The sequence below is a fragment of the Cebus imitator genome, unplaced genomic scaffold (genome assembly GCF_001604975.1).
Source record: "Cebus imitator isolate Cc_AM_T3 unplaced genomic scaffold, Cebus_imitator-1.0 Scaffold410, whole genome shotgun sequence".
Classification (NCBI taxonomy): domain Eukaryota; kingdom Metazoa; phylum Chordata; class Mammalia; order Primates; family Cebidae; genus Cebus; species Cebus imitator.
In genome coordinates, this window is record NW_016107725.1 from 97,167 (window position 1) to 116,431 (window position 19,265).

Consider the following 19,265-nt stretch of genomic DNA (forward strand, 5'->3'; position numbering starts at 1 on the left):
TAGTAAAAAGGAAAAAAAAAAGTCATCACACACAGTGCTGACATGAATCTGGTAAATATATCATATCTACTTTGCAGACAAAGCCACTGCACAAAAATTCACTGAGCACCTACTATGTGCGATGCTTGGTGACGTTGGGTTATAGTCAATCACTGGCTCAGCAAAGTCAAGCAGTTTCCCCAAGGTCACACAGTTAGCAAGTTAGCTAGCCAAAAGTCTAATTAAGATCCACCTGTCTCCAAAGCCCGGGCTTTTTCCATGGCATCTCATTTCCTGTCTGTGCCACCCTTTTCCAGAAACAACAAACTGGCTCTCAGAAGCTTATGTCACTCATTGGTCCTCAAGCCGGCTGCGTCAGCAGCATCTGCTAGAAATGCAAGTTCTCAGGCCCTTGCCTGGACCTTCTGGAGCAGCACTGCTGACGTGGGGCCAGCCCTCTGTTTTCACAAAGCCTTCAGGTGGTTTTGGTGCATGCTCAAGCGTGAGAGCCCACGACCTCACGTATATAGAGCACGGTGAAAACTGCAGCATTAAAGAATGGGACACTTTTGTGTGTGTCCTGTGGGCATTAGTGTCATGTGACCAGGGTGCCTTTCCCCCACGTGAACCTTGGAGAATCTAATCTTAGGGTGGCACTTAACCCATCTGCCCCCCAACAGAGCGTCCCACGCATCTCTCCTAAGCTCAGCCTCTGTGAGCCATGTGTACATGCCAGCCTGAGATTTCTGTATGGACCTCTCTTCTAAAGAGTGGAAAGTTTTCCAATGCTCAGCACCAAATGTTTCAGGGCTTCCTGGGGGCTTTAATGAGGGTGTAGGTGCAATCCGTAGGAAGCCCTTGAAATTCCATGAAAGGCTGCGAAGATCCAGCCGCTGCCGCTAGAGAACCCAGGTCCCCAGTCACAAGGGAGACATGGGAGGAGGGGACACTCTGGGGATAAAGCTCCCTTTGTCAGCAGGCACAGGGGACACTGTAGGGCTGAGTCTGGAGTGTAGTGAAGGAATTTCTAAATTGCAGGGAGTGAGCGCCTCTGTCAGTGTCGCCTGCCCAGCTCACACCCACAACTTCTCTCACAATGGCCTGGGTGTGGGGGGGCCAGGACAGGCAACGGCTCCACTGCCATCTTGCTCTGGCAGAGGGGCTAAGGAGCAATTCAGCACCCCAGGGCTATGGAGGCTGGCCTTGCTCTTCTTGGATCCGGAGGCCTCGGAGGGCCCCACAGCCCCCCTCCTCCACTAAGTCTCAGCTCTCTGATCATCGGTACCGGAATCTAGTTCCTGCCTCTCCCTCTATTTTCAGAGGATCTGTTCTTTCTCACGCTCAGAAGGTAAATTTACTCCCAAGTGTAGCTGAGACTTGGCCCTGATTTTTCCTAACACAAGATGGTTTTTCCTTGAAGGTGGAAACTCTGTCACCCCTGCACCCTTCAGGACATCCTGCAGAAGAAGAAGAGTCTCCACCCTGCCCAACAGTCCGCAGACCAGCTCACTGCAAGCCAGAAGGGAGGGGAGGAGGACGCAGCTGAGAGAGGCCACCTGGTTAGAACTAGGAAGTTCAAGAACCACTTCAAGCTAAACCAAGACCTTCCTGGGCCATCTTGGTGATTCGCAGCCTTAGTTTGCTAAGACGAAAATTAGATGAAATTAATTTTCTGCCAGGTGAAACTGGAAACTGCTATTGCACCGTGTTATTGAGAGGATGAGGCAATAGAGGAGGAAGCACACTGCCAACATCTGACCAAGCGGAGGCCTGCTCACCTTCTCAGCCCTCCCAGCCCACGGCGCTGAGACATCTGTTCTACAAGAGATTCTGATGCTTAAGTTTCATAACCAATAACCTGTATTTCCTCCCAACCCTCCCTTTCTTTAATTACAAAAATTTAATTCACAAAAGTAAATTTTTATTTCCAAAAATTTTAAACAATTAAAATTACAAATTTTAAAAAATTAATTTAAAAAAACTTAATTGTAAAACCTAAAATTATGATTACAAATTTAAATTTAATTTTTAAAAATTTAAATTATAAACATTTTTAATTACAAAAGTAATATATGTTTGTTTTGGCAGTAAAAATATTCAGAAGGCAAAAAGAAAGCGTGTCCTTAAAACGACACAACAGGGTCATCTCCTATTCTGTTCAAACAACAGCAAAATAAGGAGCTTAGAGTCAGAGCAATGGACACTGGCTTTTGTTCTAAGTGGCTCTGTCAACAGCAAGTCCTTTTTCCTTACTGAGTCTCAGTTTCCACGTCCACAAAACGGAAGCAAGAATCTGACAGGGCCGCTCAGAGGTCTGAGCACAGAGTGGTCTTGCAGTCTATAAAATGCCTTGGGAATTCTTATGCTGTGCACTCCTGCCATAAGAACTGTATTGTCACGATGCAGAATATAAGTTAACGATTTTAACTAGCAATGTATCATCATGACATGATGATAATCAGTTCTCTCCCTATGTAGCACTTTCGACTTAGAGAGAAGGTTGAGGCCAAAACGTGACGATTTTAGTGTATGTCCCCACTTACGGATGCAAACACTGAGACTCAGAGAAGTTACACGTCTAAGAAGTGCGCATCCGAGGTTGTGCAGTCAGAAGAAGTTGGTCCCTTGATTCCTGCTCCTGGGTTCTCTTCCCCTCTTTCCCTGGCCCACAGCAACACATAGATTCAAACCAAAGGTTTTAACTTCATACAAAAAGTCTAGCTGACTTCCATCTAGACTATGCTGCCCTCTCTCTGGCCTTTTCTTCTTTCAAACTGTCCTTCTGGGCTATATCCTTTCAGAGTGATTCCATAACTAAGGTACTATACAATGCCAACAAGCAACTGAAGCCAGTCCATGGGCAAATATACCCTGCCCGTGCCAGCAACTCCCAAATTCACTTCTCCAAGCCTGGACTTCCCCTTGAATTCTAACTTTTTATTCCTACCACGTGCTTCACATCGTCAGCTGGGGTTTAACCTGCATTTCAAAAGTAACACTGCCTGGCTCTTATTCAGAGAGGTGGGGGCGGGGGAAGGAGCACTGTCAAATACTTCTTCCCTAAACTTCCACATTTTGGTAGTTGTCACTAACATCCATCAATTTCCCAAGCCAAAATCCTCAGTAACAAGAAGGTAAGAACATGGTCTCTGAAGCCAAAACTCCTGGTTGCATCTCACAAGCCTGTCCCTGCCCAGGTGCATGACCACAGGCAGGCGAAGAGGCACTTCTCTGTGGACTGGCTTTGACGTCTACAGGATGGCTAGTGAACTAACATCTGCCTCACAAGGTTTGCTTAGGACTACCTGAGATGATATTGGTAACATTCTTAGAACAGTGCCTGCCAAAATAAGCCCTCTGTGAGCCTTTATTAATCTTGATTCCTCCATGTTTCTGACCTTCCACATCACATTCGATTTCTCAGTGATTCCCGCTGACTCTTTCCCCAGAAGCTATCCCAGTTTCTACTTGCTTCTCTCCATCTTCACTGCCGCCACCCTCCTCTTACCAAGCCTAATTATGGCTTTCACCTTCTAGCTGGGAATGGTCCCTACTTAGACCTTCATAATCCATTATTCACACAATTGCAGGTAAGCTTTTTGAAAATATAAATTGGATCATCACTGGCATAAAACTTTCAAGGACTTTGAATTGCTTTTTTTTTTGAGACGGAGTTTCGCTCTTGTTGCCCAGGCTGGAGTGCAATGGCGCGATCTCGGCTCACCGCAACCTCTGCCTCCTGGGTTCAGGCAATTCTCCTGCCTCAGCCTCCCAAGTAGCTGGGGCTACAGGTACGCGCCACCACGCCCAGCGAATTTTTTGTATTTTTAGTAGAGACGGGGTTTCACCATGTTGACCAGGATGGTCTCGATCTCTTGACCTCATCATCCACCTGCCTCGGCCTCCCAAAGTGCTGAGCCCTGAATTGCTTTTAAAAACTTTTTTTTTTTTTTTTTTTTAAGACAGCGTCTTGCTCTGTGGCCCAGGCTGGAATGTAGTGGCATGATCATAGCTAACTGCAGCTTTAAACTCTTGGCTCAAGCAATCCTCCAGCCTTAGCCTACTGAGTAGCTAGGACTACAAGCACCTGCCACCATATTTAGCTATTTTTTACTTTGTATTTTTTGTAGAGACATGGTATCTCTCTGTTTTGTAGAGACATAGTCTCTCTCATGGTCTCTCTATATAGATACATGTTCTCTCTCAAGCTCCTGCCTTCAAGCAATCCTCCTTTCTTGGCCTCCCAAAGTGCCGGGATTTAGGCATGAGCCACTGCACCCAATCTCTATTTAAAAGTTCTAACAAACTGTATTGTTCTGAGCAGTTTTAGGTTTATAGAAATATTGCACAGAAAGTACAGAACCCCCAAATACTGATCTCCCTCTCCACACACACAATTTCCCTTACTATTAACATCTTGCGTTGGTGGGGTACATTTTTACAATTGATAAACCAACACTGATACATGATTATTAGCTAAAGTTTGTGGCTTCCATGAGGGTTCACCCGTTGTGTTGCGCAGTTCTACACATTCTGATAAGTGCGTAGTGTTTAGGAGCCACCACTGTGGTATCGTACAGAGGGTGTACTGACTGCCCTAAACATGCCCTGCGCTCCACCCCTTCCAAAGACTTTGCATTGCTTTTTCAAAATAATACCCAGATTCTTTACAACATCCCAAAGGAGCGACATGATCTCACCCTCGTTTATCTCCCCAACTTCAGCTTCCACCTCTGGCCTCTTCTGCTCCCTGCATCCCACAGCCACCCTGGCCTTTTGGCTCTTTCTTGGATAAGCCATGCCCATGTCACCCTATGGCTTCTGCCCTAGCTGTTTTCTCTCACAGGAAAGTTTTACTTCCAGATTTTCAGATGGCTGGCTCTTCGCTGCCTCCACATCCTAAGTGAGATCTTTCTTGTCCACTCAATCTAAACTAGCCCCCAGGTACCCACTGTTTCCTTTCCTGCTTTGATTTTCTTCATAGAACTTGCCACTATGTGAAGGTGTCCTGTTAGCTACTTGGGTACTCGTGTGCCATCCATCACCCCATCTAGAGTATGAGCCCTCCACACAGGGACCTCATCAGCCTGTTCACCGTGGGGTCCTCAGCACCAGAGTATGGCTGGCCTATAATGGGCTGATAAACATTTACTCCGTGAATCAATACATAAATGAATGAATAAATAAATGGGTAATGCCACGTAATGAGTTTCTGCATTTGTTTGCAGTTGCGAGTTTACAAAGAGCTCTTCTAGACATTTCCTTAGTGTCATTTATGTGAGTAGGCCCAGGTCCAAATGGAATTTTAAAAACATATTCACAGTATCTCCCTTAGCTCCTAGAACCCGCAGATAAGGGCAGAGAATGTTCTCTCCAAAGGAAGAGAGTTTAGTTCCAAGAGCATTCATGACCTTCTGGAGGTGACAAGAAGAATCACTTGGTTTAATTCATGGCTCTAAGACAAAGAAAAACACTGAGATATATAACCCTGGCTGGCTAATAAGCAGCAGCAATCATTTATGCAGCAGGTGCTGAGGGTCAGTGTGGAGGTTGAGGCAACTCCATCTTGGGTGCTAATCCCCCATGTTGGCTTCTAATTAACTCCGGTTCCAGGAAAGTCTCTTAAGGCTTCTATTCTATCTACTGCTGCTTGTATAAGAGCATGTACTTATCCTGCCCTTAGGTCAAAACAACCTTGATGTTATTGTACTTACCACAAACCCCACCCTTGAGCAATTCCCCTATGCGTTCCTTCTGAAGCCCTGTACCCTTTCCCTGTGATATATACACCCCAGGTCTGGGGTGTCATGGCGGGGATCCACTGTCTTGTCTCATCATCCTAGACACAGACATGGCTTCTGTTCATAAGTCCCTATTCAACACTGCTTTCTAAGAAACTGGGTTTGTCAGCTTCTCTCTCTGGCCCCTCAACTTCCTCAGCCTTTGGGGGTAGGTTTGCATAGGCCTGCTCACCACGGAACAGCCAGACGCAAGGCTAAACACCATCACACAGTACCTAGCGCCACAACTCACTCGAAGGGTTGGCACCGCAATGACCTCCCCTTTTTCTTATGAGAAAGGGAAGAAGAGACATCACAGGGAGTAAAACAACATCCCCAAAGCATAGAGCCAGGAGGTTAACCCAGGATCACCTGATGACAAAATCCAGTTCCTTGTAACAAAATCTGAGTGAGTAAACATTGCCGTGCTGAGCATTCAGCCCCATCACATGCGTGGGCTTAGAAAGGGTTAAATGCCACAGCGGGAGGGAGTGGTCAGTGCCTGGGTGGTACTATTTTTAAGGCCAAGATTAGGATGGTTTGCACAGCACCACCTGGCAAGAAGAAAAGGCCAGGTATTAATGAATGACGCACGGAGGGGGAGAAGGGGGAGAAGGGGGAGAATTTTCCACTCAGCAAGACTTTGGCAGGAACCGTGTGTTCAGTCTGGGGTCTTGCCTTTTACAAGGGTGTGGAGGCAGTTGAGTCCTTCGTCTTTTCTGGCTGCGACAGGATTGCCAGAGATGCCCCAGCCGGGGGCCCTGGCCCCCTCCCGGAGCCCGAGGTGGATGGCGCCTGGCTGTTCAAAGCAGTTATTTGTCCCAAGCTTTCAGTCTTTCTGCCCACACAAGTATCTGAGGAACGCCGCTTCCTGCCTTGCATCAGAAAGCAACATTTTTAAAGATTAAGAAATCCCTACTTTTCTTCTCTTAATTTGTTATTGTCAGGACATGACTGACTCAATAGGTAAGAATTTTAAATCCCTGCCCAAGGTCACAGGCTCGTCTCCCCACGCTCAAAGTTTCTCCAGATGCTTCCTGCATCCTTCCACCTCCACGTGTCAGCACACTCTGCCCTTTCTAAGCAAGGGACTCAATAAGCCCTGCCTACCAGCAAACTCTCATGTATTTTTCAGGGTTTGGCTCAGAATCACCTCTTCCAGGAAGGCTTCCCTGACACCCCCTCCCAACTCACACATTAAATCAGTAGTTGCCTTGACTGGGCGCAGTGGCTCACACCTGTAACCCCAGCTCTTTGGGAGGCTAAGGCAGGAGAATCACTTGAGGCTAAGAGTTCAAGACCAGCCTAGGCAACACAGCAAGATCCTGTCACTACAAAAATAAAAATAAAAAATTAGCTTGGCATGGGCTGGGGGCAATGGCTCACACCTATAATCCCAGCACTTTGGGAGGCCCAGAAGGGTGGATTGTTTGAGGTCAGGAGTTGGAGACCAGCCTGGCCAACATGGTGAAACTCCGTCTCTACTGAAAATACAAAACTTAGCTGGGCTGGGTGGTACGAACCTGTAATCCCAGCTCCTCTGGAGGCTCAGGCAGGAGAATTGCTAGAACCCGGGAGGCAGAGGTTGCCTTGAGCCAAGATTGTGCCACTGCAATCCAGCCTGGGTGATGGAGTGAGACTCTGTCTCAAAAAAAAAAAAAAAAAAAAAATTAGCTGGGCATGGTAGCATGTGCCTGTAGTCCCAGATACTTAGGAGGCTGAGGCGGGAGGATTGCTTAAGCCCAGGCTTAAGTCGGGAGGTCGAGGCTGCAGTGAGCCTTGATCACACCACTGTACTCCTTATTTCAATAAATAAGAAATGAATAAGGATCTGCCCTCGTGTCCTCTCAGAGCACTCCATGCTGAGCACTCTCATTCATGTGTCTGCTTTTTCTAGGAAGGAATAAAGCCTTGCGGCTGGGGGCTGTGTTTTATCTTTCTTTGTAGCCTTGGTACTGAGCATAGTACCTGACACACACTGGATGCTAAGCATCTGTGAGAGGAAGGGATGGGAAGAGAAAGAGGAAGAAGAAAACAAGGCAGGAAGAAGGGAGGGCAAAGGAGGGAGGGAGAGACGGATTCTTTGCGATCAGATACATAGAACACAGAGACAATTTAGACACATAAACACATGCATCTAACGTGATAAAGGCATGTGTATCCATGTGTACACTCTAGTCACAGGAGGCAGGGCTTGCATTGAAAAGAGCACTGGTCCAGGAGTCCAGCAGCCTAAGTTCCTATCCCCTGAGCTGCTGTGACTCGTGTGTGACCTGGGGGAAGCCAGTCCTCTTTCTGAGCATCAGCTTCCTCATCTGTAAAATGGGTTATTATAAGACTTTTATAGAATGCTCTCACTGCCTGAAATACCAGCTCTGCCTTCCCTCAGCTCCATGCTGCCCGCAGTGCCCCCCACACCCTCTGCAATGGGAAGAAAAGGAAAGCAGACTGCAAGAGCCAGAAATCCATGTGTCCATACTCTCCCCATCCCCCCTCTTAACGTCATGGCAATTCAGACAGTTGAAAGCACGCCTGCCCGGCACTGCCTGCCGTCTATTTTGTGCTGTTTCTGCGTTCATGTTGCCAGTGCCTCCTCTGCCTGTTCTAGTCTGGACCGCAGCAGGAAATACGAGGACAACTCTAGTGGGAACAGCTTGGCACCTATCACCGGGCCTCAGGTCCATGGGGGCCCAGGTGAGGCCCTCAGGACAGACAAGGACACACAGAGCTTCAACGCGGTGGTCACGAGGCAAGGGGCTGCTTTCCCACGACGGGGCCCCTGCTCCATCTCCCTGGCCTTGCCTGTCTCTAACCTCACTGTCAGAACCCGGAACTGCAAGCCTAATCCCAAGCCCAGAGATGTCCAGGACCACTCTCTGTACCTTGTCGCCCTTTAGCCCAGAATATCCCAAGCTTGGTGCGGCTCTCTTGTCCTAGAACCCTCAAAGTCTGCACTTGGACTCATCATGAGGTCTGCCCACCACAGCTGGGGGCCTTTACAGGCCAGGGTTCTGGCTCCATGGTCAAAGGAGGACAAATCTGGTACCAGACTTTATTTAATCAGGTCTTTAAAGTTGTGTAATAACTTTAGCAACAACTAGCAACACATTGTGTATTATCAGCAAAAATTGAAAGCAACTGAGAAGGGCACAAGAGAGCTTTTTGGGGTGATGACGATGGTAATATATATATTTTTTATTGAAACAGTCTCATTCTGTCACCCAGGCTAGAGTTGAGTGACGTAATCATAGCTCACTGCAGCCTCAACCTCCCAGACTCAAGCAATCCTCTGGCCTCAGCCTTCCAAGTACCTGGGACTACAGGTGTGCACCATTACACACAGCTAATTTTTAATTTTTGTAGAGACGGGGTCTTGCTATGTGGCACAGGCTGGTCTTGAACTCCCTGGCTTCAGCCATCCTCCCCCCTCAGCCTCCCAAAGTGTTGGCATTACAGATGTGAGCCACTGCACCCAGCCAGTGATGGCAACATGTCACCCTTGCTAGGAGTGTGCTTCACACTGCAGTATACACTTTTCATAGTGAACTGAATGGTGCACTTAAGAGACATACGTTTCACTGCATGTAAATCTTACCTAAAAGGACAACAGCAACCAAATACTGAAAGTTAATTAGATGTATGCTGAAGTCAAGTTCCACCCTGGGAGATTTCCCAGTATAAGTAAGTGCATACACGTAGTCTACCTCCAAAGGGAGACCGCCTGTGTTCTCACTTCACTTTCTACCAGAAAGGGAGCCAGGGGGCTACTTTGGGCCCTGCAGTATGCTTTATTTAATCCCCAACTTATTTGAAAATGCATTCAAAAAATAAGATGGAGAGTCAGGTGTGGTGGCTCACTCTTGTAATCCTAGCACTTCCCTCCCTGCTGAGGCAGGGAGGATCACTGGGGGCCAAGAGTTCGAGGCCAGCCTAGGCAACATGATAAGACTTCATCTCTATATTTTAAAAAGAAAAAAATGAAAAAAAAAGATGGATACAGACATGGACAGAGGGATGGAGCAATGGAGAGACATGATAAAGCAAATATAGTAAAATGTGATTTGTAGAATCTAGATAATGGACATATGAATATTGACTACCATTCTTTCCACTTTTCCGTACATTTGCGAGTGTTTGTAATGATATTTTGGAAAAAAATAAAATTGAAAGCAAGTCAAGAAGTCAATAATATGGGGAATGGTTAAATAAATTACAGTTAAATAAATAAATCTGATCTGATTTTCTGAGACTGGGAAGAGTAGTTGTTCAGATAACTTTGTCAGAACTGTGAAGTCATCCGCAACCCAATGTCGAATGGAAGCACCGCCTGTGAGCAGTATGGAAATGCAGAAGGCTCCCGATGCTTTTTCAGCTGCATCCTCCTTGCTGAGACTACAGGCTTTAGAATGGAATAGACTCATCTGGGTTCAAATCTGTCCTGCCACTCATCACCTGGATAAACTCCCCATGCCTTGTTTCGGTTCATCTGAGAAATAAAGACAGCAGCATGTACCCCACGGCACTGCGGGGAAGATCAGATGAGTCGCTGCTCGTGAAAGATGGCCCTAAATCAATGCCTGGTGCTGAAAGCACTCAGGAAGAGGGAGCTGCCGGTATTACTGAGGGCTTTCCAGGGTTCAGGACGAGGCCCCTCGTAATGAGCAGTGTACACCGAGGGGTTGCCGATACACAGGCAGAAGCTTGCCCCAGCAGCAAAAAGCTCTTATTCCCTTAGCTAACAAGTCACCATCTATTTTTTTAAGATGCTGTAAGAAAAACGGACCGGATGGATGTACACTTAAAAAACTCACAGTGGCCAGGTTAAGCTGGTAAGATATGACACACTTCTTTTCCCATCCCCCTTCTACAATTTGCCTGTTTGCTTCTCCACCTCCGACCCAGCCTAACTCCCACACATCCTCCAGAAAACAACTCAAATAGCACCTCCTCAGGGAAGCTCCACCCTCATCTGCCAGACTAGGCCAGTTCCCCGGTTACAGCCTCCCATAGAACTTGACCCTCTTTGCCGTCATATGTATGTATGTTCAGTTGTTTGTTTAATGTGTCCCATCAGATCCCCAGAGCCCAGCATAGCACTCGAAGCATAGAATACTCTAAAAAATAAATTCCAGACTGGGCACAGTGGCTCACCAGCCTGAGCAACATAGGAAGACTCTGTATCTACAAGGAAATAAAAAATTAGCCAGACGTGGTGGTACATTCCCGTAGTCTCAGGTACTAAAAAGGCTGAGGTGGAAGGACTGCTTGAACCCAGGAGGTTGAGGCCATAGTGAGCCATGATCATGCCACTGCACTCTAGCCTGGGCAACAGATGAGATCCTTACAAAACGAAAGAAGGAGGGAAGGAAGGAAGGAAGGGAGGGAGGGAGGGAGGGAGGGGGAGAGAAAAGAGAGAGAGAGAGAGGAGGGAAGGAAAGAAAGAAACAAAGAAAAGAAAAGGAAAAAGAAAAAAAGCAATGAAAATGAATTCCAAGTGTTTGGGAAAGTGATTTCACTCTGTATATTGAAAAGTAAATAGGAAATTAGGAGGAGACACAGAGTAATAAAACTGAATCCACACTTGTCCCAGGCAACATTACATAGCTCTTAACTATCAAAGACATATGGCAGTGCCTCATGTGGTTTCACTTTTTTCCTGGGAGAAATGTCAGGGTGCGGGGAAGGTGTGCAGCAGAATCCTCCTCGAACCCCACGCCCCACCCGCCAGCCCTGTGCAGTGCTCCCTCTGCTTCTCACAGGCCCAGCCCCTCCTTGCTGACAGCTGGCCAAGTCCCAAGGATCCCCAGGTATCTTGAGTCCTATTTTCCAGCAGAAGGGCTCAAGGCACCTTTGGTGGAGACCTTGGATGTGTTGTTGAGAACACATCCCACCACCATGGCCACGTGCTCAGAATCTGCACGTGTGAGACAGCAGAGCTGGAGTGCCCTTAGAGGCCACCTCTAGTCCAGCACCCTTCCACCCACTTCATAGACAGAGACAGAGTCCCAGGTATGGAAAGGGGCTTATCCAAAGTCGCACCGCCATGCAAGGGTTTAACTGGACAGGTGGCCGTGCATGTGAATGCCCAGTCTTCTAACAGCCTAACTCAGAGAAGAGAAGACACTGCATAAAATGTACAGACGATGGAGCATCGCCCAGGTAGCTCCTCACCCCTGGACCGAGGTGCACGGTCCCACGGCTGACAAAAGGCCTGCCTGTGATAACTCATAACTGAGTCCCTCTTCAGAAACTGCCTTCAGCCAGAGACAGCTACCTTATCCAAGGTTATACCTGGGTTCTGGGGGCAGCCCACAAGCAACGGCTGGTCACTCACTGGAGGGATATCAAGTCCCTCGGATCTGCTGGATCCACTGAGGCTGGTGTTGCAATTGCATCACAGTCCAATGTCTCCACATGTCTGGTTCTGCCTCCCTCACCCCGCCCTGGTGTTGTTTCCAGAGCACACACCAATGAACTTCCTATACGCAAATCTGTCTCAGCATCTGTTACCAAGGAAACGCAACCAAAGGCGGGGCAGCCAGGAGCAGGAAGTGGTAAGACGTCCCTGTGAATCAGAGTGAGTGAAATGGTTTCACGGAACACTGAGCACCTAGTGAACACCAGCCCCACCCTCGAAGATCCCCAGTGGAAGTAAATGCATCCGTGGAATCTGCCTGCAAAGGGAGACCGTCTGAATGCTCACCCCACTTTCTTCTAAGCAAACAGCCAGGGCTACTTGGGGCCCTCACGCACTCTTTTCTTCGCCCTCAAGCCTGTACGTCTGTGATGGTTGCTGTGTCAGCACAGGGGAACGGCCGCTTAGGAGAGCTGGCGTGTCCTCTGAGTACGTACACGCCGTTTGGGTCATTTCACAAACTTTATCTTAGCTATTGCTTCTGCCTTCCTGTGAGGGAAGAATTTATGACCACTGTTTTGCAAAGGAGGAAAGTGAGCCTTTGAATACCTTTTCCAAGATCAAGGAGCCTGTTACCTTCAGACCCAAGACTCCATCCCAGGTGGGCATGCCCCATGGCCAGGGTCTCATTCCCTACACCTCACTGCATTTCTTCACACTTCAGCGGATGCCTTAACGGAACCTAAGCAAGTGGATGCCAGGGTTCTAGCCATATCTTTCTGTAGCTGGAAAAGTCAGAATAGGCCTTTGACTCACTTCCTTCTCCTTTCTAAGGAAAACCATGTGTTTATTCTCTTATGCCAAAGTTGCAACAGAGCTGAAGTTTCGCCAGGGTTAACTTTAAAAGCTGGGCAGAAGGTCAAAACCCTTTGCCCTGATGCCTGTTTATATTTCCAGAGCAAAAGAAGAAGATTGTAATAAGAAATGCTCTCATCTGTTGGGCTGTACCTGCAGGAAGGCAGGGGGTCTGGATGGAGGCCCCTCCCAGTTCTCAGATCTGCTCCAGAGACCTGCGCTCCGTCCACTTCTCCTGGAGCTGAGCAGCACCCCCTTCTGTTCTGCTTCCGTTGAAACTGGGGCAGAGCTGGTGGAGACCCTGACAGCTACAGCATTTTAGACATTGATGCCTCTGCCCCTTGAGGAGGAAGCCAGGGCACATGGAAAGCTGCTGCCCTGGGTGGCTTCACTCTCACCCCCTGTGGGGGTCCTGCAATCCCCTTCACCTCTCTGCCAAGCACATGGTGAGCACTCAGCCAGCCTCTGCAAAGACAGGCACTGTGTCCTATTACACCATTCACGTGTGCGCACACACACTCACACGTGTGCACATGCACACACGCACTCATATACTACACAGTGTGACCAAAACCACGCTTCCATTCCTCTGGGAGGATGTCAGGAAGGGTCACCCCTCCATCCCAACCTGCCCATGAATCCCTTGGGACAGGAGAAGGAGCTCCACTCACCGTTCTGCCTTCTTGGGAAGACTCTCTTCTGCAAACTCATCACACAGGTTTTTGAGGGAGGGAGAGCAAGCTGGGAAAAGTTTCTCCAAACCAGGATCAGGGTTCCATGGGAGGATCGATGGCAGCTTCTCGGCTGGGAGTATTTGAATATGAGTTAAAACTACAAAGTAACTCCTCGTTAGAACTGTTTTTTTCCTCGGCAGGGAGGGAGAAAAAAAAAATCCCTTTCCCTCTGCCAGAAAATCTTTAACGTTTCACAACGGTCGCTTCCAACTCCTGCCCTCCTTGAGAAGCAAATGTGTATAAAGGCAATGTTATTTCACTGAATCAAGCCCTCAGATCATAAGCCTTTTCCTCTACCACAAACAGAAATGTAAAACCTCAAACTTTCCTTTGGACTTGGCGTCTGTTGGGAGAGGGCAGAAACAACCCTTTCTGAGGTCTAATGTATGGAAAATGTGCTGCACTGTTAGCTCATCCCAGGCACTTCAATCTCTGCCCCCCTCTTCCACTTTTTTTTTCATGAGTTCTGGTGTGTTTATGTAATTGCATGGGACAAACACAACACCTAAAATCCTTGCCCAAAGTTGAAGTGATTCATTTTCTCCTTCACACACACTACACATAAACACAGTGCCTGTTTAATCCAAGTGAAAACGCCTTTCATAAAATCTGCAAAGAGCTTGCGCAGAGAGACCCACAGTGAATGCCGGCTGTGTCCCGAGAAGGGCAGTTGGGCTCGGGGGAAGGTGGAGGCTGACTTTAATCAAGACAAACAGAAGGGCTCTGACTCCTGCCATGCCAGGACAAAAAGGGGATAAAAGAAAAAGGGACGTGGGCCCTGGGTAACGGTGCTGTAAAACGTTTTCAGCCTTCTCTACCCAATTTCCTCTGCTTGGCTTCTCATACCAGGACATTTTATTTTTGGATTTGGACAAGATGTATTATTATTCTAAATGACCAATTTGACCGCTGGGTTAAATAAATCCTTGGATCACCATTGGAAAGACCAAAAGAATATACAGTGAGTGAGCAAACAGAACTGAAAACTGAGAAAGTAATATGCACCCCTCTGGTGGAAGAGTGTGACGATTTTGTGGGCATAGCGACGTGAGACTGAATTGAAGGGAAAGCCTACTCTGTGTGATAGAGAGAGAAAAACTTTCCAGGAAAGCAAGTGAGACAGATCCTGGTTATCTGTCACCAGCCAAGGGCCTCAGGTCTTTTTGGGATGGGCCCTCTGCCGTGGTGCCTCTGGCCTCAATATCACCACTACCACTCAGGGATCCAAAGAGTTGTGGCCACTGGCATCACCGTCACTCTGTTCAATCCACTTCCAAGTCACTGTGACTCGCCTACCCCCTCTGCACCCCTCCCCACCACACAAATATACTTTGGATAATCATTTCTCAAGGCAGTGCTACAGGTTGCCAGAAAAACTCTGCTATCAGCACCTGGAGTCAGAACAGCTCCCTGAGAGACATCATCACCTCTGGGTGAGGGTGGGGACCCCACACTGGTGCTTCCCGGCCCTTCCTCATGCCGATTAATGAATGAACAGCCTGGGCTCTGAAACTGCGGGATGCTGCAGCTATGCCATGAACACTGTGAGGGCGGGAAACTGACCTTTCATTTTAGTGGTAGCCAACAGCAGCAACAACAGGCTAGATAAATTCTGAGAACACTGCAAATACTAAGATGATATGAGTCTGGGACCGTGACTCACGCCTGTAATCTCAGCACTTTGGGAGGCTGAGGCGGGTGGATCACCTGGAGTCCAAGACCAGGCTGGCCAACATGAGGAAACCCTGTCTCTACTAAAAATACAAAAATTAGCTGGGCATGGTGGCAGGCGCCTGTAATCCCAGCTACTCGGAAGTCTGAGGCAGGAAAATTGCTTGAATTTGGCAGGTGGAGGTTGCAGTGAGCTGAGATCGTGCCGCTGCACTCCAGCCTGGGTGACAAAGTGAGACTCCCTCTCAAAAAAAAAAAAAAAAAAAAAAAAAAAAAAAAGAAAGAAAGAAAGGAATTAAGATGATGCGATAAAGTAAGATGTATTGCCATAGAAAGATGTCCGCATTGTATTATTAAGTGAATAAAACCATATACAAAAACAGGGTGTAATTATGATCCACACGTATGAAAGAAGATCAGAGCTGGAGAATATAACTGAGTTGTTTTTTATTTTCGCCATGAGCTTTACAATATGCTCCTGGGCTTTTCACTTCCAATTCACACCATCTATAGGATTACTTTAAAAAATTAAGTCAAAGCGTAGGCTTTAGAATTCCTAAGCAGACTTTGTTAAATCAATAGCAAAGAGTATAATCTTGAAAGCCATGATTTGCAATGATATGAATCAAGCCTTTGACGAAAGTATGATGGACAGAAAAATGGCTTCTCCAGAGATGTCGACATCCTGAACCTGGGAGCCTGTTAATATGTTATATTACATGGCAAGTGGGGATTAAGACTGCAGGGGAAATCAAGCTTGTGAATCAGCTGACTTGGATGATCCAGACTGGTCTAGTGTAATCTCAAGTATCCTTAAAAGTGGAAGGGGTCAGCGAGGGGCAGTGGCTCACACTTGTAATCCCAGCACTTTGGGAGGTCCAAGTGGGCAGATCACCTGAGGTCAGAAATTCAAGACCAGCCTGACCAACACAGTGAAACCCTATCTCTACTAAAAATACAAAAATTAGCTGGACATGATGGCACGTGCCTGTAATCCCAGCTACTGGGGAGGCTGGGGAAGCTGAGGCAGGAGAATCTCTTGAACCTGGGAGGCAGAGATTGAAGTGAGCTGGGGTCACACCATTGCACTCCAGCCTAGGCAACAATAGTGAAACTTCATTTCAAAAAAAAAAGTGGAAGGATCAGAGAAGCAAATGCCTCAGCAGTCAATATAGTAAGGATGGTCCTGGACAAAGGAGGGACCGACAGGCGACATCTGTAGTGAATTCCAGCAGAGAGGTAACTGTGAGTTGTACGCACCTTCCAAACACAGAGGCCCAGCAGGGAAAGTCCTGAATGGAGTGAGTAGTTACCCAGGGGAGACTGTTTTAAATTAAGAGTGGAGGGAGGCAGAAGAGAAGGTTAGAGTCAAAGTGAGACTTGCAGATGCTCTGCTGCTGGCTTTAAAGATGCAGGAAGGGGCCACAAGCCAAGGGAATGCAGGTGGCCTCCAGAGGCTAAAAAGCAAGGAAATGGACTCTCCCTTCCAGCCTCCTGAAAGAAGCGTGATCCTGCTGTCACCTGGATTTTAGCCCAAGAAGACCCATTTTGGGCTTCTGACCTCCAGAACTGTAAGCTAATAACTTTGCTTTGTTTAAGTCACTAAATTTGTGTGGCTGATCCAAATAAATACATTTGGATTTGTTTTTATTTTGTTTCTTCGATGCCAAAAGCTTGGCCTTGACTACAAAGAGAAAAGCCTGGAGGACACGAAGCACAAAATTTGTGTCATAAAACAACGATTTTGGGAAGAACATGAGATGCTATCGGAGCAGCGTTTTTTCTTATCCCAAAGCAGGTAAAACTCTGCCCAGCTGAAGGGAGGGTGAGGTTCAAAGCCACAGGTTGGAGCCTGAGAGGGGCTCTGCCCACTCTGCTCCTTTCCAAGGTTGGCACCAAGAGATGGGGCCATACACACTGGAAAAAAGAGCTCAGAGACCTGCCAGAGATTCTGGGAGAAAAGAGCCTCATTTGAGTGTCAGTCTACACAGAGTAGAATATCCACCTGGGATATTTAGACAAAGATTCGGGGACACTCTCCTGAGTCTTCCGTTAGGGGTGGGAGTATAACTGAAAGTTTCCTGTGCCTCGAAGAGGTACCCAGAATTGTCCAGACGTGCCAGCTGCCCCAGGGAGCTCTTGACAGTCGGACGCAGAGGAAACAGGATGACCTTTACAGATCAGAGAACCAGATGCCTCAGCGGCCCGTGTGATGAAGATGGAACCTTCCTAGACAAAGGACCATGTCTTTTGAGGTTAACATTTCCGAGTCTGCAGCAATGCTGAAATTAAGCTGCAGCTGTGGGCCCATTGCTTTTAGCCTCTTGCCTTAAGAATCACATGCACGTGTGTCTCAGATGAAAGACCCTTGACACTGACTTCTGAGTTTCTACTGCCAGCCCCAGGAAGAGGCCCCAAAGCACCAGGCTTCTTTGCACAACTCCTTCCTCTCTAGACTAAGTCCCCCAACCTGGGAGAATGGGTGGGGATCAAATGGCACCATCCCAATTATAATCACAAATTAGAAAAGCTGGAATGGGCCTTGGGGGATTGGGGAGAAACCACATTTGGGGAGGTCTTCTATTTCCTTCATTCTTTCCATGTGACCTCTTCCCATACATAAACCCAAGTCTTTGCCATCTCTCCCCTGCATACAAGGAGCTGAGGGAGCAGTTTTTTGTTACAGTCAAGAATCTACAACAAAGAACGAAAGGTCCTGCCTCTTACTAGTTAAACCACCTGGGGAGAGACATAACTTCAACCACCCATACACATTCCAATTTCTGTTCCCCTCTTGGCCACTGGCTGTGCCCCCACTAGCAGCACCTCTTACTGGCCCTCAGCACTGAGGGCTTGTTGGTGTCCCCCACACACTCAACAGTCCCTTGGACTGTGCTCCCTTCAGATGACTGGGTCCCCATCCTTAGCTAGTCCTTGTGCCCCCAGCCCCATGGGGCTATGGACACAGATGCTCCCAGTTGCTGCTGGGCCCTCTCTCCCCAGCTGATTGTGAGCTGATTGTGACTGGGCTGCCAGACAGGATGCTGGGGGCTCAGAGAGCTTGGCAGGTGAGGTGCACAGCGACCCTCACTGCTGTGGGCATAGGACCTGCCGTGCCTGGAGTGAGCCCCGAGGCTTCCCAAGTCTCACGTATTGGCCTGGTCTGCCTAGCCTGCCTCCCACTGCTGTTGCCTGGCCTGGGCCTGCCCTGATGGACCTGGAGCCTGCCCTAAACCCTGCCCCTTGGCTGTGTGTTCCCTCTTGGTTAGCGGCCTCTAGCGTAGAGACTGGCCTGTACAGTCAGCCCCTACTTCATTCTCCCAAAGCCACAAGCTACAGCCCCTACCAGATTCAGCATAGGCCACTTCTGTGGGACAGACAGCCCAAATCCAGTCCAACTCCACCACACCCTGTTATATAACCGATTCATATTGTTCCCAAGGGGCCAGACCCACAGCAGCCCTGGGACTGGTTCCCAAGGCTGACTTCCTCCCATTTCCCATTGCCTGGACCTCTGAGTTTCCAGATGATGCTGTCAAATCCCACTTAACACTTAAGGAGCTGAGCCATTGCCTGCCAGAATCATCCCAAGATCACAAACCTTTACGACTTGGCTTCTTCATTCTCCATCGGGCCTTGTGTAGCAAATGGGCCGCAACATCTTCCAGGTCCTGTCATCAGAAGAGCCAGCATTGTCTCTCAAACCCTTGGCCACTTCCCACACATTCCCGTGGAGATCTGCCATGCTGCCTGGACTGACATGTGACAACTTACACAACAGTGACCCCATGGGACGTGGGGGTGGCTCAGAAGATGCCAGTAAACTATCTTTCAGTCTAATGTGTGATCGTTGTGCCTTCAGCTCCGCGGACTGTAAGGGCACCTAAAAAT

The 19,265-nt window shown here is 48.0% G+C and overlaps 1 protein-coding gene across 1 annotated transcript in view; it reads right to left on the reverse strand.

The window, feature by feature from the left end:
• Positions 1 to 13,934, reverse strand: part of IL16 (interleukin 16) — a 110,199-nt gene extending 96,265 nt beyond the window's left edge. Inside the window, exon 1 of the mRNA XM_037731597.1 lies at positions 13,641 to 13,934. Coding sequence (XP_037587525.1) covers positions 13,641 to 13,680 — 40 coding nt within the window. The 5' untranslated portion in view covers positions 13,681 to 13,934. The remainder of the gene's footprint in view (positions 1 to 13,640) is intronic.
• Between the last annotated feature and the right edge of the window lie 5,331 nt (positions 13,935 to 19,265).